Source organism: Gopherus flavomarginatus, chromosome 3 (genome assembly GCF_025201925.1).
Source record: "Gopherus flavomarginatus isolate rGopFla2 chromosome 3, rGopFla2.mat.asm, whole genome shotgun sequence".
Classification (NCBI taxonomy): domain Eukaryota; kingdom Metazoa; phylum Chordata; order Testudines; family Testudinidae; genus Gopherus; species Gopherus flavomarginatus.
The window spans coordinates 73,780,929-73,808,374 of NC_066619.1; the positions used below are offsets into that span (position 1 = coordinate 73,780,929).

Here is a 27,446-nt window from a genome sequence, read left to right on the forward strand (position 1 = left end):
GGTCCCAAAACAGAACCCTGTGGAACCCCACTTGTTATACCTTTCCAGCAGGATTGGGAGCCATTAACAACTACTCTCTGAGTACGGTTATCCAGCCAGTTATGCACCCACCTTATAGTAGCCCCATCTAAATTGTACTTTCCTAGCTTATCTATAAGAATATCATGAGAGACTGTATCAAATGCCTTACTAAAGTCTAGGTATATCACATCCACCGCTTCTCCCTTATCCACAAGGCTCGTTATCCTATCAAAGAACGCTATGAGATTAGTTTGACACGATTTGTTCTTTACAAATCCATGCTGGCTATTCCCTATCACCTTACCACCTTCCAAGTGTTTGCAGATGATTTCTTTGATTACCTGCTCCATTATCTTCCCTGGCACAGAAGTTAAACTAACTGGTCTGTAGTTTCCTGGGTTGTTTTTATTTCTCTTTTTATAGATGGGCACTATATTTGCCCCCTTCCAGTCTTCTGGAATCTCCCCCGTCTCCCATGATTTCCCAAAGATAATAGCTAGAGGCTCAGATACCTCTTCCATTAACTCCTTGAGTATTCTAGGATGCATTTCATCAGGCCCTGGTGACTTGCAGGCATCTAACTTTTCTAAGTGACTTTTTACTTGCTCTTTCCTTATTTTCTCTTCTAAACCTACCCTCTTCCCGTAAGCATTCACTATACTAGACATTCCTTTAGACTTCTCAGTGAAGACTGAAACAAAGAAGTCATTAAGCATCTCTGCCATTTCCAAGTCTCCCGTTACTGTTTCCCCCTCCTCATTGAGCAGTGGGCCTACCCTGTCCTTAGTCTTCCTCTTGCTTCTAATGTATTGATAAAAAGTCTTCTTGTTTCCCTTTATTCCCATAGCTAGTTTGAGTTCATTTTGTGCCTTTGCCTTTCTAATCTTGCCTCTGCATTCCTGTGTTATTTGCCTATATTCATCCTTCGTGATCTGACCTAGTTTCCATTTTTTATATGACGCCTTTTTATTTTGTAGGTCACGCAAGATCTCAAGGGTAAGCCAAGGTGGTCTTTTGCCACATTTTCTATCTTTCCTAACCATCGGAATAACTTGCTTTTGGGCCCTTAATAGCGTCCCTTTGAAAAACTGCCAACTTTCCTCATTGTTTTTCCTCTCAGTCTTAATTCCCATGGGACCTTGCCTATCAGCTCTCTGAGCTTACCAAAATCCGCCTTCCTGAAATCCATTGTCTCTATTCTGCTGTACTCCCTTCTACCCTTCCTTAGAATTGCAAATTCTATGATTTCATGATCACTTTCACCCAAGCTTCCTTCTACTTTCAAATTCTCAACAAGTTCCTCCCTATTTGTTAAAATCAAGTCTAGAACAGCTTCCCCCCTAGTAGCTTTTTCAACTTTCTGAAATAAAAAGTTGTCTGCAATGCAGTCCAGGAACTTATTGGATAGTCTGTGCCCCGCGGTGTTATTTTCCCAACATATATCTGGATAGTTGAAGTCCCCCATCACCACCAAATCTTGGGCTTTGGATGATTTTGTTAGTTGTTTGAAAAAAGCCTCATCCACCTCTTCCGCCTGATTAGGTGGCCTGTAGTAGACTCCCAGCACGACATCACCTGTGTTTTTTACCCCTTTTAGCCTAACCCAGAGACTCTCCACCCTTCCGTCTCCTATGTCCATCTCCACCTCAGTCCAAGTGTGTACATTTTTAATATATAAGGCAACACCTCCTCCCTTTTTCCCCTGTCTATCCTTCCTGAGCAAACTATACCCATCCACACCAACATTCCAGTCGTGTGTATTATCCCACCAAGTTTCAGTAATGCCAATAATGTCATAGTTGTATTTATTTATTAGCACTTCCAGTTCTTCCTGCTTATTACCCATACTTCTTGCATTTGTATAAAGGCATCTAAGATACTGGTGTGATCTTGCCTCCCAGCTTTGCCCTGACCCTCCTTCCTCTCTGCCATTATAGCCCGTGCTCCCTCCTGTTTCCAACTCATCTCCCAGGTCTTGTTCCCCACTTACCTGTGGGCTTTGCTCACCTGTCCCCGTCGAACCTAGTTTAAAGCCCTCCTTACTAGGTTAGCCAGTCTGTGCGCAAATAAGGCCTTTCCCCTCTTCGAAAGGTGAACGCCATCTGTTCCTAGCAGTCCTTCCTCAAATAGCATCCCTTGGTCGAGGAAGCCAAAGCCCTCCTGGCGACACCATCTTCGCAGCCAGGCATTCACCTCCATGATGCATCTGTCTCTGCCCGGACCCCTACCTTGAACAGGAAGAATCGAAGAGAATACCACCTGCGCTCCAAACTCCTTAACCCGTACTCCCAGAGCCCTGTAGTCACTCTTGATCTGCTCAGTGTCACACCTCGCAATATCATTTGTGCCCACATGGATGAGTAGCATGGGATAGTAGTCAGAAGGCCGGATAATCCTCGACAAAGCCTCTGTAACATCTCGGATACGGGCCCCTGGCAGGCAGCATACCTCCCGGGATGAACGGTCAGGGCGACAGATGGGTGTCTCCGTCCCCCTCAGCAGAGAGTCTCCAACCACCACTACCCTACGTTTCTTATCAGTGGTGGCAGCAGACCTCCCAGCCTTAGGGGTACGAGGCTTCACCCCCTTAACTGTTGGGGGTGATTTCTTCTCTCCTGTATCAAGAAGAGCATAATGGTTATCTTTTACCACAACAGGAGGGTTCGCAGCAGCGGTGGAGCACTGCCTGCTGCTAGAAGTAACCAGCTGGCTGTGTCCACCCTGAGCCTCCTCCTCCACTGGTGTGTCAGATACACCCTGAGGCATCTCCTCCTCCATTGGAGTGTCGGTAGTCCTGTCAACTGGGACAGCACCATCAGCTGTCTCCACATGGATACTGTCCAGGAATTTCTCATGGACATGGATGTTCCTCAGCCTGGCCACCTCCTCCTGTAGCTCTCCCACCTGCTGCCTGAGAGATTCCACCAGTAGGCACCTTTCACATTGGATGCCACCCCCAGCCTGGATATCAGTAAGTGGAAATTGCAAATTACAGTCTTTGCAAGCCCACACCAGAATCTGGGTAAAAGCATCCATGCTTTGGTGCTCTGTCTGGCTACAGGCGCAGGTGGAGGAGACAGAAGCAGTGCTGGCACAGGTGTTGCAGGTTCTCCTCACCATTGTAAGCCTCCCTCTGTCAAACTCTCTCAAATTCCTGTCTACGGCTCCCTGTCCGCTCCTCTCTGCTGTAAACAGAAAGGTTTTCGATGTGGCTCAGGTTATGGGTTCAGGGGACCAATGGGTCACAGATGAGACTGACAAGGGACCCCCCTTCCCTTCCTAACTCCCTTGCAAAACTCCCTGTTAGCAGCTCCTGGTCGCTAAGCTCCCTGGTCACTTGTGCGCAGCTATATAAAGCCCTGGCCTGAGTGAATGCCCCGCCCACTGGTTAAGGCTCAGCCAATTACCAGAGGCTTCTACCTGAACTTCTGGAAAAAGAGATGGGTACAATAGCAATCAAAAGATTAATAGAATCAGTATATTGTAAAAAAACCAACTAACCCTGAAAGCTTATATGCTAAGTAGCACAGATTAGAAGAATCTGGTAGCTAGAGTGAAACTTTCAGCACTGCAGTACAGTGCTTAATAGTATTAAACATACAATGCTGGAATATAAAGAGGTGCTGTGGTGAATAAGTGAGAAAAAATGTCTGACACAGAATGAAAGACTTCTCACTAGAGAGACCATATTAGGATACAGGGTGGAGAACTGATTGCTTTATTAGATTAAAATTTACCACAGAAATAGAGAAGGTGTAGTGATGGGAAACCAGAATTGTGTAGAGATTCAAAGAGCTAAGGTGTTCAAAAAGGCTAGAAAAACTAAATCATGTATAAACTGTTAAGATGGAGTAATTATGGGTGAAAGTACCTATCAAATACTTGACTGTTAAGATCCTCACAAGATGTTATGGTTATCAAAGGTCAAGCATTAAGAAGCCAAAAATTTCAGAGGTAAAGTTAAACTTACAAGAAAAAAACATACATATGAAAGTATGGAAATGCACAAGTAAAGGATCGGGACAAACTTAACTCTGCCCCTATCAATGTAATGTCTGAGCACCTCACAATCTTTAATGGATTGATTGTCACAACACTCTGCAAGGTAAGGAAGTGCTGTGATTACCATTTTACAGATGGGAAGCTGAGTCACAGAGCGGCTAAGTGATTTTCCGAAAGTCACACAGAAAGTTTGTGGTAGAGCAGTGAATTTAACCTGGCCCCAACTACTGAATCATCCTTCTTCTGCCCAGTAGCAGTGCACTCAGTCAACAAAAGGACTATTATGGGTGCTGGATGCATCTAAGGGCTGCATGTTACATAGGGACTTGCTAGTTCTCTCTTGCAGGCTGCTAAATAGCCTACTGGTAATTGACCACCCCAGGTGGGACTCCCCCTACACCACTATATTCAGCTTACTTATGAGGTCCCCGCTTCTCCCAGTAATGAAACTTTTGAGGTCCTCATTACTAGGTGCAGAAATGGTACCAGGAGATATGCAGCTTTCCCAATAATGTGAGCCTTGTAGATCTTGCATGTCTGAAGGAAAGGGAGTTGTTGGAGAAATCAGATAACCTGCAGAGCCTCCCAGTACCTGCATAACAGAAGCTGTGCTATAACAGAGCTTAGGAGTTGTGCAAGGCAGGCACTTTCCTCAGCAACAGACCTCTTAAGGGCCACAGGAGCAAACCAGAAGTCAACCAGAGCATGTACCTGATCATGCTGACACATAATGGAGTGGCTAGAAGCTTTTGCCTCTTGGAGAATGGACTGCTCAGTGACTGCAAGCTTCCCTTCACTAGAGTTACAATATCTAGAGACAGATGGTAGGCTGTAAATGCCTTTCTATAGATTGTTGGGCAGGGACTCTGGGTCTTGTAACATTGAGAACAATGTCAGCACTTCAATAATAAAAACAAAATGTGTTTGTCACTGAATGCAGTGTGTGCTATATGTGAATCATGTATGGCATAAAATATTAGCAGTGAAGTTCAGAACACTTCATTTGCTTTGAAGAAGTGCCTGAACCCTTGTCCTTAGCTACCTAGCAAAGAAAATAGACTTTACACTTGGGTCAAAAGAAACCTTAAAAAAGTCTCCAATGGGAACTTGGTCTGATTTTTACCACCTCATCCTAGTGTTATAAATATGATGGAATTTTAAGGTACTTCCTTGCAGTTCTGTGCATGGCTTTAAACCACAGTGCTTTCTTGCTCCATACACCAGCTGAGGGAGGGAGACAGAATACACAGTAAGTGTGACTTTTGCTCCCCTTAAGCTGATTTCTCAATGAAATTTGCTGCACTACAATCTGTTCAAGTAAAAAATCTGTAATCGTTTCCACCCAGAATCTTGTCTCTCCAGAAAGGATTGAAATTTAGAAGTCACTCAGATTTGTTTTGAAGGGAAAACTTAGATTCAAGGTTTACTTGGCAATTCAAATATAATCGGCAATTTTGTGGGGGAGTTAGGAAAGCGTGCACACAGTACTATCCATTTCCTGGCTCTTCACAGCCATGACATTTATTTTTCCTTATCCTCTTAGAGGTTTTCCCATAGTTTGCATTTTAGTTGCTAGATTTATGATGACCTCAATCTGTAGCAATGAGATCTTTACCACCCTCCTTCAAGGAAATTCACAGTTAAATCATTGAAGCTGGAACAACCTGTTTTTTTTAATTGCATCGGAAGCCAGTTGCACTCCTCTCCGTAGTTCATATTCAGTAGTCTGATTGATGGGAAATGCTCAGTCATAAAGCTGCCAAAAAAAGTGATGAACGATAACAAAGTAGGGACTTGAGTTATTGTGGATATCTTCCAACTGCCAGTTCAAGAGCCTTCTGATTACCACACCAATTTGAGCAACAGAAAATCACAATTCTTCAGCCCCAGCCATCTCCCTCTGCAAATAAGGACTCTGGGTAAGTCTACATTAGAGTCCATTCAAGTTAATTGATTGCTGATTAAATCTAGTTAGATAACATGTTTGTATGCTAGTTTGCACACCTCACAAATGTTTGTGGTTTACCCTCTGGTAAGCCCTAGACTAAACCACAAATGTTTGTATTAGGCATTGTCTACAGTGGCAAGTTAATGCACAGTAAAGCAGCTTTCTGCAGTGTAACTCCTGAGATGTATGCCCTGCCAAGCCACTTAGCGCACAGAAACTTCACAGTTGCAGTGCTGTAAAAAAAACCCACCCCAATGAGAGGTGTAGAGCTTTCTGCACCAGGGCTACAGCGCTGTAGTGCAAGTATAGACACCCTGCTTGATTACAGCGCTGCGATTGGCCTTCGGGAGGTGTCCCACAATGCCTGTTCTCGCCTCTCTGATCATCGATTCGAACTCTACTGCCCTGAAGTGACCAACCGTGAGCCCCGCCCCTTAAATTCCTTGGGAATTTTGAAAGTCTCCTTCCTGTTTGCTCAGTGATGGTGCAGCGGTCTCAGCACATCTTTCCAGGTGACCAGGCCTGCTCCACGCACCAGGCAATACTCCGCTTGGAGCAATGCTGAGCTGCTAGACCTCATCAGCATTTGGTGAGAGGAGGCTGTCCAATCCCAGCTGCGCTCCAGCCATAGGAATAATTATACCTAAAATATGCTTTACTCAAGAACAAGTTATTAGGCTCAATACAGGAGTAACTGAGTGGAATTCTCTGACCTGTATTATAAAGGAGCTCAGACTAGATGATCTAATTACCTCTCCTGGCCATAACATTTATGAATCTATGTACCTGGAACAAACATTTGTGGAATTCCACTCTGGCACATACAAACATGTTAGCTAATTCAAGTTAATGGCAATCAATGAACAGAAGTTTAAAAACTCTAGTATAGAACCTTGTGTGTCATCTGAAGGACATTTTAAGCGTAGAAAGAAGAAGTGTTTTCTAAAAGGTTAACTAACACATGTTAATTAAGTGCTGTTTAACAATGTGTTAGCACTTAGGGTATGTCTACTCTGCAGCTGGGAGGAGTAACCCAGTTTGAGTAGACACACACTTTAGCTAGCATGCTAAAAATTGCAGTGTGGTCACAGCAGCAGGAACTGCTGGGGCTAGCCACCTAAGTACCTAGAGTATTGGACAGGATTGTACTGTGTATGTTTACCCAAGATGGGAAATACCCCTCCCAGCTGCAGTGTGGATGTACCCTGAGTGTAAGCAGGGTTAGCTACTCCTGATCAACCTTTAAAAATGTGTTAGCTAGTCCTGGTAAATCTTCAGTTCCCCCATAGGGCTTGTTTTGATGGGCAAAAAGGTTTTGTTTTTCCAATTGTGCTAGCTCAGTTTAGTTAGTGAGATGCCCTTAACCCTTGTTAAAAGGCAGACTAGCATGTTTGAAGCCATGTTAGCTGGCCGTAGCATCTAGTGCAGGCACCCCCTAGGCTTTAACTCTACCAGTTTTGCGCATGTTAAAGGTAGTGTGCCTTGTCTACACTAGACTTTCAAAACTTGTTTAGCACATTATAACAATTCTCATTTCATTCTAGTCTAGACATGGCCTCCATTTGTTTCCAAGGGAAAACTTAGATTCAAGGTTTACTTGGCAATTCAAATATAATCAGCAATTATGTGGCTATTTTGGAGGCCTGCCTAAAGAACTCCTATACATGCCACAGTTGGGCTCACTGGCATTCCATTGTTGAAAAAATTATACTGCTTGCAGTTCATGCTGTCCCTGAATTGAAGGATTTCATTTGTAGTTCTATTAACTGGGTATCTTCAGCAAGCAATAAAATTCAGAAAGGAAACAAACAAAAGCCAAAGGCCCCCATATCCAGTTTCCCTTTCCCTTAAAAAAAGACCTCCAACAAAGTGCAGTGCACAGAAAGGTACAACTTAAGCATGTGTTTTCTAGAAGAATAATGCATCAGAAAAGCAACATGTCATCTGATGTAGCCAACCCAGCTATTTGTACAAATAGGTTAACATCAAAGAAACACTAACCTTTGCTGATGCCAAGAATTGGGAATCAGGGTATTCCCAAGTGACAGTATTCCCAATATGGCACATGTTGGCAATATCGTGCCAGCACCCAGAGCCTGTTGTGAGAATGCTTTGGAATCAGTCAGGCTCATATGAGCAAAACATCAAAGCCATACTTCATGAGATGATTCTTGGAACTTGAAAAAGGGATGTCCCAACTATTAATCCCTGAAGCAGAAACTGACTTCTGTATCCCATTTGGCTAATAGAAAGCATTGCCTGTGAAAACATGCAAATCAAAATAGAGTTTTAGAGTAGCCTTGAAGGGAGAAGGGCTTTTGATACTGCAGTTTTAAAATTTGTACCATTAGGGCCCATTAATTATGAAGACATTTTCTCTCTCTCTATTAGACCCAGAGCTCATATTAAAGTCTTTCAGTGAAAGATCGAGAATTTCCTTTGAGGTGTATTTATCCTGTAATTGTTTTGTTAAATTGGCCACCCAGAAATAAAATTAATCCAATGAATTTGCAATTCTGATATTTGGTTAATTAAATTAGTCACCCTTTTTGAAATAATAAATTCCTGCATACTCGGCATTGATGCTGTTTAAAGCTGTCAGAAGAAGAGTTAATAGTTGGGTTCTTAGGAGTTGAGATCATTTTCTGTTCTCTGCTCTGACCTTTTCTTTGTTCTCTTAGTTGACTCTTCATTAAACATTGTGACTATATTTCAGCAAAGCTGAACTACATGAAAGAGATAAAATAAAGAAACTTTGGCTTACAACAAAAACTGAAGAGTATGGGATTTTCTACTATATAGCCTTCATTGGCACTTTCACATCAGTCTAGCTTAAAAGAATCTCAGCCAGAAACATGACTCAGAGTGGTATATGTCAGTAATCCCTTGGTGCCAGGGTAAAGAACCATGGACTCCTTTATCCCTGTGGCTTCAGTCTTAACAAAACGGGAAAACAAAATCACCACTTTCAGCTTCTAGAAACGTTGACATTTTGGCATCAGAAATTAACTGAGTCCTGTAGTGTATTTAGTTGTAAAAACAATGATGCTTAAAAACAGATATAGCTTCAGAACAAGGAGAATACATCTGCAGGAGGGCCAAAACCACTGAAGAAAATTACTATCAAATACATTATCAGAGGCAAATCAGTCCATTTCAACTAAGGAAATATATATAAAATAGGGAGCCAAATGCCAGAGAGGATGTGGAAGAATAGAGGCCTTTCTGCATATTTGGTGGGAATTCTTAAGATAACAGAATTTTGGATGAAGATAAATAGAATTTCCAAAACAACTGAAATAGGTTCCCCACAGAACGCATGATGATTCTCATGATGTGTTATTGTGAGTCATACGAACTATATAAAAAATTGTGAAAGATGTAATTTTCAACTGCTCTGCATTTTGCATCAGTTTATCTCAAGGTATAAATAATGTCTATGAATAATTATGCTCTGATTGTCTTCTGGTCAGCATCTAAAGGCAGAGCCACAATGCTGATTTCCTAGTCTACATAATATTATAGTAAAGGAAAATCATAGAATATCAGCGTTGGAAGGGACCTCAGGAGGTCATCTAGTCCAACCCTCTGCTCAAAGCAGGACCAATACCCAACTAAATCAGTTACTTTAAACAGGAGATAGGATTAGTTTTAACGAGAATACCTCAAAAAAACAAAACAAACCCCAACTCAGCTAGTCCCTTATCCAGCAAAACACGTAAGCACGTGCTTATCTTGAAGCACCTGAGTAGTCCCATTGACTTGGTTACATGTTCCGCTAGATCAGGGCCATAATCCCCATTATGGGCTATGCCAGGGGTCGGCAACTTTTCAGAAGTGGTGTGCCAAGTCTTCATTTATTCACTCTAATTTAAGTTTTCGCGTGCCAGTAATACATTTTAACATATTTAGAAGGTCTCTTTCTATAAGTCTAAAATATATAACTAAACTATTGTTGTATACAAAGTAAATAAGGTTTTTAAAATGTTTAAGAAGCTTCATTTAAAATTAAATAAAAATGCAGAGCTCCCGGACCGGTGGCCAGGACCCGGTGCCAAAGGTTGCCTAACCCTGGGCTATGCTATAATACCTTTTAATCCACACTGAGTAGCACCTGACTCCACAAATCAATTAGGAGGCCTTTAAGGAGTAAGTTTCTCACTGTGAGTAAAGGTATCACAATCTTCCCCTATGTTAATACTCATCCAAACCTCTCAAGTTCTCTCTGTCCTTCCTCGTCCTTCTTTACATCCTGCCTTCCCAACCAGATCATTCTTCCTTTGTCTGTCACCAGACTCCCAGTCTCCTGATCTCTCATCTCCTTTTCCCTGATCCTCCCAAATTCTCCCACCTTTGGAATGGCCATTAGGACTGGCTTTTGTTTCTAAGGGTAGGTGAAGCACAGAACCAACCAAAGAATTAGTGCTGTGTACTCATGAAGGAGCCACATATTTACGGCAACAGAAGTCCACACCATCCATTAGCTAAAAACCAAACTGCTCTTCAGTGATCACAACAGCAATAAATCCCATTGAGTAGCTTGCATTGTCTTGTGTTACCCGTGAATGCTGGGTTTGAGACGGATATCATTAAGGTACCTGATATATACTAGGCAACTATCAAAGACATATACATGCCATACACACAAATGCTACTGTAATTTACAGAACCTGCAACTTTTAGTACCTCCCCCAGATTTTGTCTGGAAAGAGTAGGGAGTCACCGCTCTGTCACTTAGCAGCTGACCTAGCTAATCACGGCATACACTTCACTGGCTTGACAGCCCAATCTCTTTTCGTGGGTATTAAAAAGGGAGAGAAGATGAGCTTAAGAAAAGGCAGAGGAAGGACAAATTAAGAAATATATGAAAGCAGAACAACACATAGACAGTGTTAGTCCCAGCAAATTTAACATTCCACCCCCACCCCCCAAAATCTTTGAGGAAAAAAAAACACAGGATAAAAATACCATGTCAGCGTTTTTAATACAGATATTACCCATCAGATAGCACACATCATCATTACACAACAAACAGCATACATGCTATATCTGAATGGAATTTTCTGTAAAGGAAAAGTCCGCAATCTTGCAATGAGATTAGATCCCTGCACCTACAAGAAACCCCACTGAAGACAATAGGGCTCTCCAGACACAGTCTCCATCCATATAGTTCTCTTTACAGGACCAGGCACATGGTATTTTAAAATGATATTAAAATGTATAGTGTATGTAACAGTATTGAAAATATAAGATACAAAAACTTGGAGTAAAATGTGACTCACAAAAGTAAAATAGTGGTCTAGCTCAGTGGTTTTCAAATGTTTTTTCTGGCGAGCCAGTTGAAGAAAAAAAATTGTTGATGCCCCAACAGAGCTGGGGATGAAGGGTTTGGGGTGTGGGAAGGGCCCAGGGCTGGGGATGCAGGGTTGAGAGATGTGGGGTGGGGCCGGGAATGAGAGGTTTGGGGTGCAGGATGGGGGTCCAGGTTGGGAGAGGGCTCAGAGTTGGTGCAGGAGATTGGGGCCCGGGGTTGGGGCGCGGGCTTACCTCAGGTGACTCCTGGTCAGCGGTGCAGCGGGAGTGCTAAGGCAGGCTTCCTGAGTGTCCTGGCACTGTGGACCATGCTGCATCCTGGAAGCAGCCAACAGTAGGTCTGGTTCCTAGGCAGAGGTGCACAAGTGGCTCCGCGCAGCTCTCGCCTGCAGGCACAGCTGCCCCCCAGCTCCCGTTGGCCAATGCAAGTGTGGAGCCTGTGCTCAGGGCGGAGGCAGCACATGGAGCGCCATGACCCCCCTGCTTAAGAGCCAGACCTGCTTCTGGCTGCTTCTGAGGTGCAGCATGGTAGGGACTTGCCTGTCTTAGCCGGGCAGCAGCGCCAACAGGACTTTTAACAGCCCGTTCAGTGGTGCTGACCAGAGCTGCCGTGACCCATAGCCTTACATTCCGCAACACAGTACTGTGTTGCGACTCGCAATTTGAAAGCTGTTGGTCTACAATACTTAGCAAAACTGTTTTGTTTTTTGTTATCACTCAGTGAAGCCAGTAAGATGACTCTGATGGGAAAGTCTTAATTCTAAAAAGCAATGCATTAAATGCAACATGCCACTCATCCTTTCTGACTGCAACATTAAAAGATCCAATTTATTAAAGCAAGGTGGGTGACGGTGATGGGGGACTTCAACTACCCAGATGTCTATTGGGAAAATAATACAGCAGGGCACAGATTATCCATCAAGTTCTTGGAATATATTGGAGACAATTTTTTATTTCACAAAGTGGAGAAAGATACTAGGGGGGGAGGCTGTTCTAGATTTGATTTTGACAAATATAGAGAGGAAATGGCTGAGAATTTGAAAGTAGAAGACAGCTTAGGTGATCATGAAATGGTAGAGTTCATGATTCTAAGGAACAGTAGGAGGGAGAACTGCACAGTAAAGATAATGGATTTCAAGCAGGCAGACTTTAGCAAACTCAAGGAGTTAGTATGTAAGATCTCATGGGAAGCAAGTCTAAGGGGAAAAACAGTTCAAGACAGTTCAATGATCTGACACTCAAAAAGAGTCCTATAAAAAGTGGAAACTAGGTCAAATTAGAAAGGATGAATATAAACACAAGTCTCTAGGGACTAAAGTAGAAAGGCCAAGGCACAAAGTGAGATTAAACTGGTTAGAGACATAATGAGTGACATGAAAGCATCCCTACAAATCCTTACATTAGAAGCAAGAGGAAGACCAAGGACAGGGTAGGCCCGTTACTGAGTTAGGGGGAAAAACAATACTAGAAAATGTGGAAATGGCAGAAGTGCCAAATGACTTTTTTGTTTCAGTTTTCTCCAAAAAGGCTAGTATGTCCAATATAGTGAATGCCAGTGAAAATAAGGTAGGCGCAGAGAGTAAAATCAGTAAAGAACAAGTTAAAATTACTTAGACAAATTAGATGTCTTTAATTCACCAGGTCCTGATGAAATACATCCTAGAATACTCAAGGAGCTGACTGAGGAGATATCTGAGCCATTAGCAATTATCTTCAAAATTCATGGAAGACAAGTGAGATTCCAGAGGACTGGAAAAAGGCAACTGTAGTGCCAATCTATAAAATGGGAAATAAGGACAATCTGAGGAATTACAGACCAGTCATCTTAACTTCTGTACCCAGAAAGACAATGGAGCAAATAATTAAGCAATCAATTTGCAAACACCTAGAAAATAATAAAAAGTGATAAGTAACAGTCAGCATGAATTGATCAAGAACAAATCGTGTCAAACCAGCCTTATAGCTTTCTTTGACAGGGTAACAAGCCATATGGATAAAGGGGAAGTGGTAAATGTGATATATCTTAATACTGTCTCACATAAATTTCTCATAAACAAACTAGGGAAATACAACCTAAATGGAGCTACTATAAGGTGGGTGCAGAACTGGTTGGAAACTGTTTCCAGAGAGTAGTTATCAGTGGTTCATAGTCAAGCTGGAAGGGCATATCAAGTGGGGTCCTGCAGGGATCAGTTCTGGGTCCCATTCTGTTCAATATCTTCCACAATGATTTAGATAATGGCAGAGAAAGCACACTTATAAAGTTTACAGACAATACCAAGCTGGGAGGGGTTGCAAGTGTCTTGGAGAAAAGGATTAAAATGCAAAATGATCTGAACAAACTGAAGATATGATTTGAAGTAGGACTGTCAGTTATTCGCAGTTAACTCATGCAATTAACTAAAAATAATTAATTGCAATTTTAAAAATAGTGATTAATTGCAGTTTTAATTGCACGTTTAAACAATAGAATACCCATTGAAATTTATTAAATATTTTGGATATTTTTCTAAATTTTCATATATAATGTATTCTGTTTTGTAATTGAAATAAAAAAGTATGTTATTTTTTATTACAAATATTTGCACTGTTAAAATGATAAACAAAAGAAATAGCATTTTTCAATTCACCTCATGCAAGTACTGTAGTGAAATCTTTGTTGTGAAAGTGCAACTTACAAATGTAGATTTTTTTTGTTACATAACTGTTCTCAAAAACAAAACAATGTAAAACTTCAGAGCCTACAAGTCCACTCAGTCCTACTTCTTGTTCAGCCAATCGCTAAGACAAACAAGTTTGTTTACATTTATAGAAGATAATGCTGCCCTCTTCTTATTTACCATGTCACCAGAAAGTGAGAACAGGCATTTGCATGGCACTTTTGTAGCTGGTATTGCAAGGTATTTACATGCCATATATGCTAAACATTAGCATGCCCCTTCATGCTTTGGTCACCATTCCAGAGGACATGCTTCCATGCTGATGACGCTCGTTAAAAAAATAACACATTAATTCAATTTGTGACTTAACTCCTTGGGGGAGAATTGTATGTCCCCTGCTCTCTTTTACCTACCTTCTGCTATATATTTCATATTATAGCAGTCTCGGATGATGACCCAACAGATTTCACAAAATGCAAAAAAGGTGAGGTAGCTACAGAACATGACACAAAGTTTAAGAATCTGAAGTGCCTCCCAAAATCAGAAAGGGAGAGCTGTGGAGCATGCTTTCAGAAGTCTTAAAAGAGCAACACTCCCATGCAGAAACTACAGAACTTGAACCCCCCAAAAAGAAAATCAGCCTTCTGCTGGTGGCATCTGACTCAGATAATGAAAATGAACATGCATCAGTCTGCACTGCTTTGGATTGTTATTGAGCAAAACCCATCATCAGCATGGATGCATGTCCTGTGGAATGGTGGTTGAAACATGAAGGGACATATGAATGTTTAGCACATCTGGCACATAAATATATTGTGACTCTGGCTACAACAGTGCCATGAGAATGCCTGTTCTCACTTTCAGGTGACGTTGTAAACAAGAAGTGGGCAACGTGATCTCCTTCAAATGTAAACAGCCTTGTTTGTCTGAGCAATTGGCTGAACAAGTAGGACTGAAGTATCAGAGGAGTAGCCGTGTTAGTCTGGATCTGTAAAAGCAGCAAAGAATCCTGTGGCAACTTGTAGACTAACAGACATTTTGGAGCATGAGCTTTTGTGGGTGAATACCCACTTCGTCAGATGCATGTAGTGGAAATTTCCAGGGGCAGGTATATATATGTAAGCAAGCTAGAGATCATGAGGTTAGTTCAATCAGGGAGGATAAGGCCCTGTTCTAGCAGTTGAGATATGAAAACCAAGGGAGGAGAAACTGGTTTTGTAGTTGGCAAGCCATTCACAGTCTTTGTTTAATCCTGAGCTGATGGTGTCAAATTTGCAGATGAACTGAAGCTCAGCAGTTTCTCTTTGAAGTCTGGTCCTGAAGTTTTTTTGCTGCAGGATGGCCACCTTGAGGTCTGCTATAGTGTGGCCAGGGAGGTTGAAGTGTTCTCCTACAGGTTTTTGTATATTACCATTCCTAATATCCGATTTGTGTCCATTTATCCTTTTCCGTAGAGACTGTCCAGTTTGGCCGATGTACATAGCAGAGGGGCATTGCTGGCATATGATAGCGTATATTACATTGGTGGAGGTGCAGGTGAATGAACTGGTGATGGTGTGGCTGATCTGGTTAGGTCCTGTGATGGTGTCGCTGGTGTAGATATATGGGCAGAGTTGGCATCGAGGTTTGTTGCACGGATTGGTTCCTGAGCTAGAGTTACTATGGTGCGGTGTGCAGTTACTGGTGAGAATATGTTTCAGGTTGGTAGGTTGCCTGTGGGCGAGGACTGGCCTGCCACCCAAGGCCTGTGAAAGTGTGGGATCATTGTCCAGGATGGGTTGTAGATCCCTAACGATGCATTGGAGGGGTTTTAGCTGGGGACGGTATGTGATGGCCAGTGGAGTCCTGTTGGTTTCTTTCTTGGGTTTGTCTTGCAGTAGGAGGCTTCTGGGTACACGTCTGGCTCTGTTAATCTGTTTCCTTATTTCCTCGTGCGGGTATTGTAGTTTTGAGAATGCTTGGTGGAGATTTTGTAGGTGTTGGTCTCTGTCTGAAGGGTTAGAGCAGATGCGGTTGTACCTCAGTGCTCGGCTGTAGACAATGGATCGTGTGGTGTGCCCGAGATGGAAGCTGGAGGCATGAAGGTAGGCATAGCGGTCGGTAGGTTTTCGGTATAGGGTGGTGTTAATGTGACCATCACTTATTTGCACCATGGTGTCTAGGAAGTGGACCTCCTGTGTAGATTTTTCCAGGCTGAGGTTGATGGTGGGGTGGAAGCTATTGAAATCGTGGTGGAATTTTTCCAGAGTCTCCTTCCCATGGATCCAGATGATGAAGATGTCATCAATGTAGCATAGGTAGAGGAGGGGCGTGAGTGGAGGAGAGCTGAGAAAGCGTTGTTCCAGGTTGGCCATAAAAATATTGGCATATTGTGGGGCCATGCAGGTGCCCATAGTGGTGCCACTGATCTGGAGATATATATTGTCATCAAATTTGAAATAGTTGTGTGTGAGGATAAAGGCACAGAGCTCAGCAGCCAGTTGTTCTGTGGCATCATCAGGGATACTGTTCCTGACCACTTGTATTCCATCTGTGTGTGGGATGTTTGTGTAAAGAGCCTCTACATCCATGGTGGCTAGGATGGTGTTTTCTGGAAGGTCACCAATGCATTGTAGTTTCCTCAGGAAATCAGTGGTGTCACGGAGATAGCTGGGAGTGCTGGTGGCATAGAGTGTGAGTAGAGACTCCACATATCCAGACAGTCCTTCAGTGAGAGTGCTAATGCCCGAGATGATGGGGGGTCCTGGATTTCCGGGTTTGTGGATCTTGGGTAGTAGATAGAATAACCCTGGTCAGGGCTCTGAGGGTATGTTGATTTGTTCCAGTGTTAGTGTAGGGAGTGTCCTGAGTAGATGGTGCAGTTTCTTAGTGTATTCCTCAGTGGGATCTGAGGGAAGTGGCCTGTAGAATTTGGTATTGGAGAGTTGTCTGGCGGCCTCCTTTTGGTAGTCAGACCTGTTCATGATGACAACAGCACCTCCTTTATCAGCCTCTTTGATGATAATGTCAGGGTGGTTTCTGAGGCTGTGGATGGCATTGCGTTCTGCACGACTTAGGTTATGAAGCAAGCGATGTTGTTTTTCCACAATTTCTGCCTGTGCACATCGGCGGAAGCATTCAATGTATAGGTCCAGACTGTCATTTCGACCCTCAGGAGGAGTCCATGTGGAGTTCTTCTTGTGCTGTTGGTGGGAGGATACCTGTGTATCAGTGCGCTGTTCAGTGTTGTCCTGAAAGTATTCTTTGAGTCGGAGACGGCGAAAGTAGGCTTCCAGATCACCGCAGAACTGTATCATGTTGGTGGGGGTGGCAGGACAGAAAGAGAATCCCCGAGATAGGACAGACTTTTCTTCTGGGCTGAGTGTGTAGTTGGACAGATTGACGATATTGCTGGGTGGGTTGGGGGTACCACTGTTGTGGCCCCATGTGGCAGGTAGGAGTTTAGACAGCTTACAGTCCTTTTTCCTTTGTAGAGGGGTGAAGTGAGTAATGTAGATCTCCTGTCTGATTTTAGTGAAGTCCGTTTGTATGGAAGTTCGGTTATTAATGAGAGTCTCCAGGTTGGAGAGCTCTATTTTGATGTTTTCCTGTTTGCTGTATAGGATGCTGATCAAGTGGTTCCTCAGTTTCCTTGATAGAGTATGGCATAATCTCTCACTGTGGTCTGTGTAGTATGTAGATAGCAGTGGATTTTTTACCTTTAGTCCAAGTAGGACTGAGTGGACTTGCAGGCTCTAAAATTTTACATTGTTATTTTTGAATGCAGGTTTTTTTGTACCTAATTCTACATTGGTAAATTCAACTTTCATGATAAAGAGATTGCACTACAGTACTTGTATTAGGTGAATTGAAAAATACTATTTTAGTTTTTTACAGTGCAAATACTTGTAATCTAAAATAAATATAATGTGAGCACTGTAAGCTTTGTATTCTTTGTTATAATTGAAATCAATATATTTGAAAGTGTAGAAAACATCCAAAAATTTGAAATAAATGGTATTCTATTATTGTTTAACAGTGTGATTAATTTGTTTAATTGCTTGACAACCCTAGTTAGAAGTAAATAGGATGAAATTCAATAAAGTCATATGCAAAGTAGTCCAGGTAGGAAGGAACATGCAATTGCACACATACAAAATGGGAAATGACTGCCTAGGTAGGAGTATTGCAGAAAGGGGTCTGGGAGTCATAGTGGATCACAAGCTAAATATGAGTCAACAGTGTAACACTGTTGGAAAAAAGCAAACATCATTCTGGTTTGTATTAGCAGGAGTATTGTAAGCAAGACACAAGAAGTAATTCTTCCACTCTACTCTGTGCTGATTAGGCCTCAACTAGAGTAATGTGTCCAGTTCTGGGTGCTGCATTTCAGGAAAGATTTTGAGAAAGTCCAAAGAAGAGCAACAAAAATGATCAGAGGTTCTAGAAAACATGACCTATAAGGAAAGATTGAAAAAATTGGGTTTGTTTAGTCTGGAGAAGAGAAGACAGAAGGAACATAACAATTTTCAAATACATAAAAGGATTTTACAAGGAGGAGGGAGAAGAATTGTTCTCCTTAACCTCTGAGGATAGGACAAGACACAATGGACTTAAATTGCAGCAATGGCAGTTTAGGTTGAACATTAGCAAAAACTTCCAAACTGTCAGGGTCGTTAAGCACCGGAATAAATTGCCTAGAGAGGCTATGGAATCTCCATCACTGGAGATTTTAAAGAACTAGTTAGATAAACATCTGTCAGGGATGGTCTACATAATACTTAGGCCTGCCATGAGTGCAGAGGATTAGACTAGATGACCTCTCAAGGCCCCTTCCAGTCCTACAATTCTAATATTATATTATTTTTAAAATAAAATGATTAATGTCAAGGAGTTTTATAGAAAATATTCATTTCAGCATTTTAGGAAAAACACTTTACTTTTTCTTCACTTATTGTCAAACTGACAGGTGATGAGAAATTATAAATTATGACTTAGTATATGAGTGTAACTTGCTCACCAAAGGAGTGCAGGGCAGGGATTCAGCAGAAAAAGCAGCTAATCAGAAAGTAGAAGGAAGATATGCTGGATTTTACAAGCTGCTCTTTGTTGCTTTTTCTGCTACAATCCTGCCATTCCTTTCCTTATACATGCAGGTTCCTTTCGCTTGCACTGACCTACCAATGTGGAATTTACACTATAATTTGGATCACCTCTATATTTGCATCTAACTTCTTGCACAGTCCTTTATATACTTTCCATAAACACTGGGCCAAATTAATCCGTGGTATAATTATAATAAAGTCAATGACATTACTCGAGAGATTAATTTGGCCCATTATTTGTAGATCTTCTCAGTAATCCTTTTGTTTCTACCACTTAATTGCCACTTGAAAAACTTCATGGCACATAAAAATTCTCCATTTACTTACCAGATGCCATGAAGCTTGTAGGTGACTTAGCACTCAAGCAAACAGTGCTTTTGACTCATGCATGATTACAAACAAGATGCAAGCCTACAGTGTCCTTGAAAAATTTCATAAATGAACTGATTGCAGTGATTGATAATATGAGTGTGAAATATTTCTCATTTTCCATAGGTCTTTAGTTATCCATGGAGACTTTTTAGTCATGAATTCTGCAAATTTTCATGCACATCTGTGTTTGCAATATCAGGGCATTAAAGAATCTTGTGGCTATCACAGCGGATTGGGACTCAGGAGATCTGGGTTCAGTTTCAGCTATGCCACAGATTATTACTGTGACACTGGGCAAATCACTTAATTTCTGTGTGGATTGTTTCCCCACCTGTAAAGTGTGGAAGGGCAGAAAAATCCTGCCTCTCTCCCCCCTGTCTGTCCATCTGGCCCATTTAGGTAATAAATTCCTCTAGGCAGACACTGCCTCTTACTCTGTGTTTATATAGCATGTAACACAATAGGGTGCAAAACTCAATTTGGGCCTCTAGCTATTGTAATACAATAAATAAATCCTAGACATTAAGCTAGATTGTCAACGCTTGCTTCAAGAGAGCATAATGAGTCTATGGCAAGTGCTTCATTTATTAGATTAAGAATGTATATTCAGAAACTTGTTTAAATATCAGATTGACAACTCTCCGTGGCAAAACATGCAAAGGAAAAATGACAGTATGTGAGAGTGTTTGTGACCAAAGCTTTGTTACAAACACAAATCACAGAATTATTCATTAAGTGACTAGAGGAAAAGAAAGATCATGTGAACAACTGAGAAGAGAAACAATCTGGAATATAGGTTATGACAGCTGGGACTGAGAATATTGCTTCCTAAATTGGCTTTCAATAGCTCTGCCTCATACTGAACCAGAAAAATAAATCAGAAGGGAGCTGCTTCCATTGTTCTGAAGAGGGTGAGTGATGCCAGGTAGTGTGGGATATGCAGAAGATATTTCAATTGGAGTTATGGGTTAAAAGGAGACAGAAGGCGTGCTACTATGTTATTGCAGGGGCTGTTGCCATGGCATCCTTTGCGGTTAAGAGTATATTTCTGAAGCATAGTGACAGGGTCAAAACATTTATGAAAGAGGTCAGATTTTCAAGGCCAGTTTAAACAGGATTAGATCCCCTACAAAAGTGTCAGAAACCAAGATGTGGAGGGTCAAGTCTAGTGGTTGGAACAGTGGCAGTTAGACCTAGTGGTCGGTGTGGTGGTAGCCACGCCTGGAACTGCAGTCAAAGGGTGGAGGCAGAGTCAGGAGTCAAGAGCAGGTTCAGAACAAAGCAAGAGTAAGGCTGAAGCAAGGACAGGACTGGGAACAAGGCTGGAGTCATAGCAGGGCTGAAGCGTGCTAAGGCCTATGGAGTCTGTCACCACTATCAGAGTGCCAGGCCGTGAAGTGAGGTTGGGAAGATAGAGCTGCTGTTTCTCCTGTAAGGCTTATATACCTGCCTTGGGAATCACCAGACCAGGTCCTGGCTTGTGGATTGGCTGGAACCTAGCACAGGAATGACTCATCAGCGCACATGGCACTAGTTCAGGGACAACTCATCACCTCACAAAAAGCCATGCGATTGCAGAAAAGTCCAAAATGTAATGAGTCTGCTCACTCCCACTCCAGCTCTAAGCTAGATCTGCTTGGAGAAACTTCAACAAAAGCCATATTGGAATAGGCATAAGAGAAGCAGTAAGAGGCAAAAAGGCATTCTTTAAAAAGTGGAAGTTAAATTCTAGTGAGGAAAATAGAAAGGAGCATAAACTCTGGCAAATGAAGTGTAAAAATATAATTACGAAAGACAAAAAAGAATTTTAAGAACAGCTAGCCAAAGACTCAAAAAGTAATAGCAAAAAATGTTAAGTACATCAAAAGCAGGAAGCCTGCTAAACAACCAGTGGCACCACTGAATGATCGAGATGCTAAAGGAGCACTCAAGGATGATAAAGCCACTGCAGAGAAACTAAATGAATTCTTTGCATCAGTCTTCATGGTTGAGGATGTGAGGGAGATTCCCAAACCTGAGCCATTCTTTTTAGGTGACAAATCTGAGGTACCATCCCACACTGAGGTGTCATTAGAGGAGGTTTTAAAACAAATTGATAAATTAAACAGTAATAAGTCACCAGGACCAGATGGTATTCACCCAAGAGTTCTGAAGGAACTCAAATGTGAAATGATAGGACTAACAACTGTAGTCTGTAACCTATCATTTAAATCAGCTTCTGTACCAAATGACTGGAGGATTGCTAATGTGACAACAATTTTTAAAAAAGGGCTCCAGAGGTGACCCCAGCAATTACAGGGCAGTAAGCCCAACTTTAGTACTGGGTAAACTGGTTGAAACTATAGTAAAGAACAAAATTGTCAGACATACAGATGAACATAATTTATTGGGGAAGAGTCAACATCATACCTCACCAATCTACTAGAATTCTTGGAGGGGGTCAATGAGCATGTGGACAAGGGGGATCCAGTGGATATAAAGTACTTAGATTTTCAGAAAGCCTTTGACAAGGTCCCTCGTCCAAGGCTCTTAAGCAAAGTAAGCTGTCATGGGGAAAGAGGGAAGGTCCTCTTGTGGATTGGTAACTGGTTAAAAGATAGGAAACAAAGGGTAGGAATAAATGGTCGGTTTTCAGAATGGAGAGACGTAAATAGCGGTGTCCTTCAGGGCCCTGTACTGGGCCCAGTCTTATTTAACATATTCATAAATGATATGGAAAAGGGGTAAACAGTGAAGTGGCAAAATTTGCAGATGATACAAAACTACTCAAGATAGTTAAGTCCCAGGCACCGAGAAGAGCTACAGAACGATTTCTCAAAACTGGGTGACTGGGCATCAAAATGGCAGATGAAATTCAGTGTTGATTAATGCACAGTGTACATATAAAATGCCAACTGTACATATAAAATGATGGGGTCTAAATTAGCTGTTACCTCTCAAGAAAGAGATCTTGGAATTATTGTGGATAGTTCTCTGAAAACATCCACTCAATGTGCAGCAGCAGTCAAAAAATCAAACAGAATGTTGGAAATCACTAAGTAAAGAATAGATAATAGGACAGAAAATATCATATTGCCTCTATATAAATCCATGGTACGCCCACATCCTGAATACTGCATGCAGATGTGGTCACCACATCTCAAAAAAGATATATTGGACTTGGAAAAGGTTCAGAAAAGGGCAACAAAAATGATTAAGGGTAAGGAACGGCTGCCATATGAGGAGAGATTAATAAAACTGGGACTTTTCAGCTTGGAAAAGAGACAACTAAGGTCGGATATGATAGAGATCTATAAAATCATGACAGGTGTGGAGAAAGTAAATAGAGTTTTATTTACTCCTCATAACACAAGAACTAGGGGTCATCAAATGAAATTAATAGGCAGCAGGTTTAAAACAACCAAAAGGAAGTATTTTTTCCACACAACACACAGTCAACCTGTGGAACTCCTTGCCAGAGGACATTGTGAAGGCCAGGACTATAAAAGGGTTCATAAAAGAGCTAGATAAGTTCATGGAAGATTAATGGCTATTAGCCAGGATAGGCAGGGATGGATTCTTTCTGTTTGCAAGAAGCTGGGAATGGGTGACGGGGGAGGGATCACTTGATGATTACGTGTTCTGTTCATTCCCTCTGTGGCCTGGCATTGGCCACTGTCGGAAGACAGGATACTGGGCTAGATGGACCTTTGGTCTGACGCAGTATGGCAGTTCTTATGAGGTTATGTCAGAATGGAAAGGCTTCACAACATCAGGTTGATTTTGCTGGAATTTTGTTTCAGAAGAAAGCTGGAACAAAAAAAATCCAACTATGTTGAATCATCCCATTTTGACATTTTTGGAATGAAAGATTTTGATTTTTCATTTTAGAGAGAATTTTTGTTTCAAATGTTTTATAATGAAAAGTAATTGAAAACAAAATATTTTGATTTTGTAGAAGTAAAACATTTAAATAGACCTGAAATTATTATCCACCACCACCCAAATTTTCCTTTGTGGAGAATTTTTAAGTTTTGGTTAACTCTGGGCTGGAGTGAAGTCAAAATTCAAAATCTCAAAATCCTTTGCAAAACAGGACTTCTGTCCTTCGCGCAGCAATATTCCAAACTGCTCTACTAAGCTAGTTGGACCACTCAGTCCCATGAGGGCGTGGGCCGGTAGGACCAGCTCATGGACACCATGGCAATGAGTACCTTACAGATAGAAAAGCATTTATGTAGGGAGCTCTGAGAATACTGAGTGCTGGTTTAAAACTGTTGGGCTGAACTATTCAAGGACTGCCTCTGTGTATGGCCATTCAGTGTTTTTCTTCTCTCTCCTTTACTCCCTTTTGAGTATTTGATCAAGATATTAAATAAATACACAAGACCACATAAGGCTGAATAATTTTCCACTAGCATTAATATATTTGAGGGTTATTTTTCTACTTATTGATTTCTGGCATAAAAATTAATTTGCTTATTATGCACATTTTCATTAAGTTGTTTGCTTACTGGGTGGATTTTTTCCCCATGTACATTGATGTACCACCTTCAGAATAACTCTCATTTTGGTTCTCCTCCACCTCCACCTTTCTTCACCAAGTAATCTTGTATTTACTTAAACCTTTTTGTCTTATAGATGCATTTGTGCATAACTTAATATCAGGCATCTATAGGTATACAAAATTCCCCCAAACAGATACAAGTGAAGGCAAAATGGGATTTGCACAGGTCACTAGCAACTTGTGACTATGTGATAGCTCCATTGGAAGTAACAAAGTCATCAACACATATGGCCTATGGTGCACACAACAGGAATTCATATTCTATCCTCAGCCAAAAACTTAAGTATACATATTCCACCTTCTTCAGCCAAACATCTGAATCAGTTATGCTTAAATCTGAGCCAAGTTATATGGACAGGTAGGTAGGATTCCTCAGATGGAACAGCTTGCAAGGGAAGGATTAACACCACAAGAATGTGTAGGCTTCAGGTTATTGGGGACTTTCTTATTATGCTGAATATCATACAAAGGGCTCATCTTTGAGGTAGGGAAAGACAAGTGCATACAAAGATGGGCACCACCAGTGTATGGAGCACTGTGTAGCTGCATACTTGGCATACATTTAGCAGTCTGGGAGGGGTTATATTCCCAGTCTTCTTGCTTCCAAAAATTGCACGAGAACAGTTTGTCTCAAAGTATTTTGGCATCTCTATTATGTCCACCTTGCTCCCAGTAAAGTCTATGCACTCCGTATAAGGTCAAATTTACCCAGTTCCTGAGATCTGGCTTTGCTGGTTACTCAGATAACAAAATGTAACCCCCTACTAAGTCTTCTGCAGGACCACCCCATCACTGCCTTTAGTTTCTTCACTCTAACGTCTCTCGTATTCTGATGGATTTAGGTTATATCGGCCATGATAAACCAACAGAGCTCACTCAGCAGCCTTTTACAGGGTTCTAATTTCTGCTAACAGGTGGGTCAACAGAAAAGTCCTGCATTCCTCTATGCAATCACAGATCCTGCCATCATGTTTCATAACCTCAAGCATGAAAATAAAAGATGATGGATGGATGTGTATGTGTAGAATTTAACTATAGTTTTCCAAATTCTAAAAAGTTCAGTTCTGTTTAGATTCAGGTTGAGATTTGGGCAAAGGTTCAGATCAGATTTTCTTTTGTCCAGACCTACATACCAATCCCGAGTTTGGGAGTAGAAGTGGAATTTCTGTTCTGTGGAGCAGCAGGAGCTGGGTGTATAGTAGTGATGACACTTTCTGTTTCAGGGGGAAGGCATCATTTATGTTCCTTTCTAGAGCCTCCAGCTCACTAGGGGTTATGGAAATTAATGCCGGCTCCCTCAGCTGGAGGGATGTGCTGTGATGCAGGTGCTGCTGGTGATGCAACATTGGGTTTATTGGGAGAAAAATAGAACCTAGAGTCAAATAAATGTATGAGCCAGATTCAGGCAATAGGGTGCTGTAGGCACAGCTCAAAAACCCATGCTGTATTCCCTCTCTCATACCCTGGCCCCTTTCCCCCCACCTGGAGTGGCATTAACAGGAGGCCCCACTCTCCTCCCAGAGAATCACAGCACTTTCTTCCCCAGATCACAGCATCAGGAATGTCTCTCCCTTTGTGTGTCCATGCTACCCTCCAGAGGTCCTCCTCTGTTTAGCCCAGCAGCTGGAAGGTATCTGGTTTGCTGGGTGGGCTGGGTCCACTCCAGCCTTCTCCTGACACACATAGAGTCCTTTGCCATAGAGGTGTTGGCACAGGAGGTCGGAGAGGGTGAAGAGACCCCAGACGTTGGTGCTCACATCCCCATGTGATGAATGAGGCAGTTTAATAGAGTGGTTGGGTGGGCTCAGTAATGCACTTGGGCCCAGATCTGGCGACTCGTTCTGCACAATTGACCACTTCATCTGGATAAACAGGTTTCAGGAGTTCAATGGCACAGCAATTTTTTTTTAACTACATACCTCCTTGAGTAGATCACTCTGCTTCAGTTTTGCCAGTTGTAAAAAGGAGCTAATACTCAAATTTATCACTAGAACAAAGGTGCGGAGAGAAGTAACACTCATACAGGATGTGCAAGACATAAAATAGTTACATAAAGTATTAGTAATTAATTTAAGCTGAGTCACTACCTCACTGGAGAGTGTGGATCTCTGGTTGGGATGAGACATCTGACAGAGAAACCCACACTCTGCTGTCTGTGGTTAGTTGTACACGAACCCGTGAAGAAAATTTTCTCTCAACTGGGTAAGAATTGACTCCTCACAGTCCACTGAAGTTTAAACTACTGAAAAGTGCTGTTCCTCTCTTCCTGACTTCTCCCAACCTCCTTTGATATTTATCCTTCCTCTAATTTCCTTATTCTCTGTCTTAACTTCCACCATCACAATCCTTTACTCTATACCTTCAAGCCTCTCACTCCAAAGTGGGGAATTTTAGCAGCTCAATTCCTGTCAGTTACCACGTCTCTTTTGTTATTCCCTTCTGCTGATGCCTATGTACCCATCACATTGAATTAATAATGGAAGGAGATGTTACTCCTGGAGATAACAATGGTGAAAGCAGATGGGTTTTCAGCCAAACCCACAGGGGAGAAGAATTGTGTTGTCAAAACAAGTACCGAGGTTGATGATGACAAAAAGTAGCACAAATGCTTATATTTTTTTCCTGACATGATCTGAACGCACCCTGTGTTGATACTTGTTTATTGCGACTTTAGATGAAATCATGCAGTACACACCTGTTCCTGACGTAAAAGATCTGTGAGGAAATCATAGTAATTATTGTTTATACAAATCAGCTTTTGTCATAAGAACCTGTATAGTGGAAAAAACTGGTTGGATCTTATTACCATAAGCTATTAGGTAAATTATTTCAAGAAGTTGGAACAAAGTGTCCAGTTAAATCTCCACTGTTTTCTATTTGACATCACAACATTTTAAACAAAATGCCTATTAAAGGATTGGAATTACAAAAACTGGAATTACTGTTTCAAGAAGAGTAATATGCAGGCACAGCTTGTGGGATTAATTAATGGTGTGGTTTTTATATATGTAAAGCAACCATATACCTTCAGTTAGAAATGAAGTGTCTAGGTTAGAAGCACAAACAAACAAGAAAGTAAAGTCTCCAGGCAAAAGCATATTGTGCATATCTCCTCTGCAAGGGTCAGCACCAAACTCAGCCTTGTCAAAATGTCTGATTGAAGCTGCAGACAGCAGACTCCTAGAAATGTAAAGGTGTAGTACACGGAAGACAAGGCATAAGAAATTCAAGCCTCACCACAGCTGTCACTTTACAACTTTGAATGGAAATGCATTTGGCGCTCCCAGCACTCCTGAACAAGAGCTGAATTTTGTAGCCTTAAATTTCACTATATCATGCTAATGACTGGGACTATACCCTATCCATTTAGGATGATGTACTCAATGATCTAATAGGCATTTTAAATCTCTAATTACACTGATGCTAAATAAACTCTTAAATGCAGGCCTTTGGATACATATGCATTTTTTCATTTGCAAAGGAATCATCATATTGAATAC

At 41.6% G+C, this 27,446-nt stretch overlaps 1 protein-coding gene across 1 annotated transcript; it reads right to left on the reverse strand.

The window, feature by feature from the left end:
- Positions 1–1,922: 1,922 nt before the first annotated feature.
- LOC127047559 (uncharacterized) lies at positions 1,923–3,369 on the reverse strand. The gene is made up of 2 exons (XM_050945972.1): positions 2,470–3,369; positions 1,923–2,249 (listed from the first exon to the last, which is right to left on the reverse strand). Exons 1-2 carry the CDS (start codon positions 3,139–3,141, stop codon positions 2,211–2,213), a joined length of 711 nt encoding a protein of 236 aa, XP_050801929.1. The 5' UTR covers positions 3,142–3,369; the 3' UTR covers positions 1,923–2,210.
- Positions 3,370–27,446: the final 24,077 nt, after the last annotated feature.

Excerpts from the sequence above, each read along its gene's own strand:
- LOC127047559 (XM_050945972.1), bottom strand. The coding sequence starts at position 3,141 with ATGGTGAGGAGAACCTGCAACACCTGTGCCAGCACTGCTTCTGTCTCC. Across the intron at positions 2,250-2,469 it reads CTGACCGTTCATCCCGGGAG|GTAGGGGTCCGGGCAGAGAC; the intron begins GTATGCTGCCTG and ends TTCCTGTTCAAG.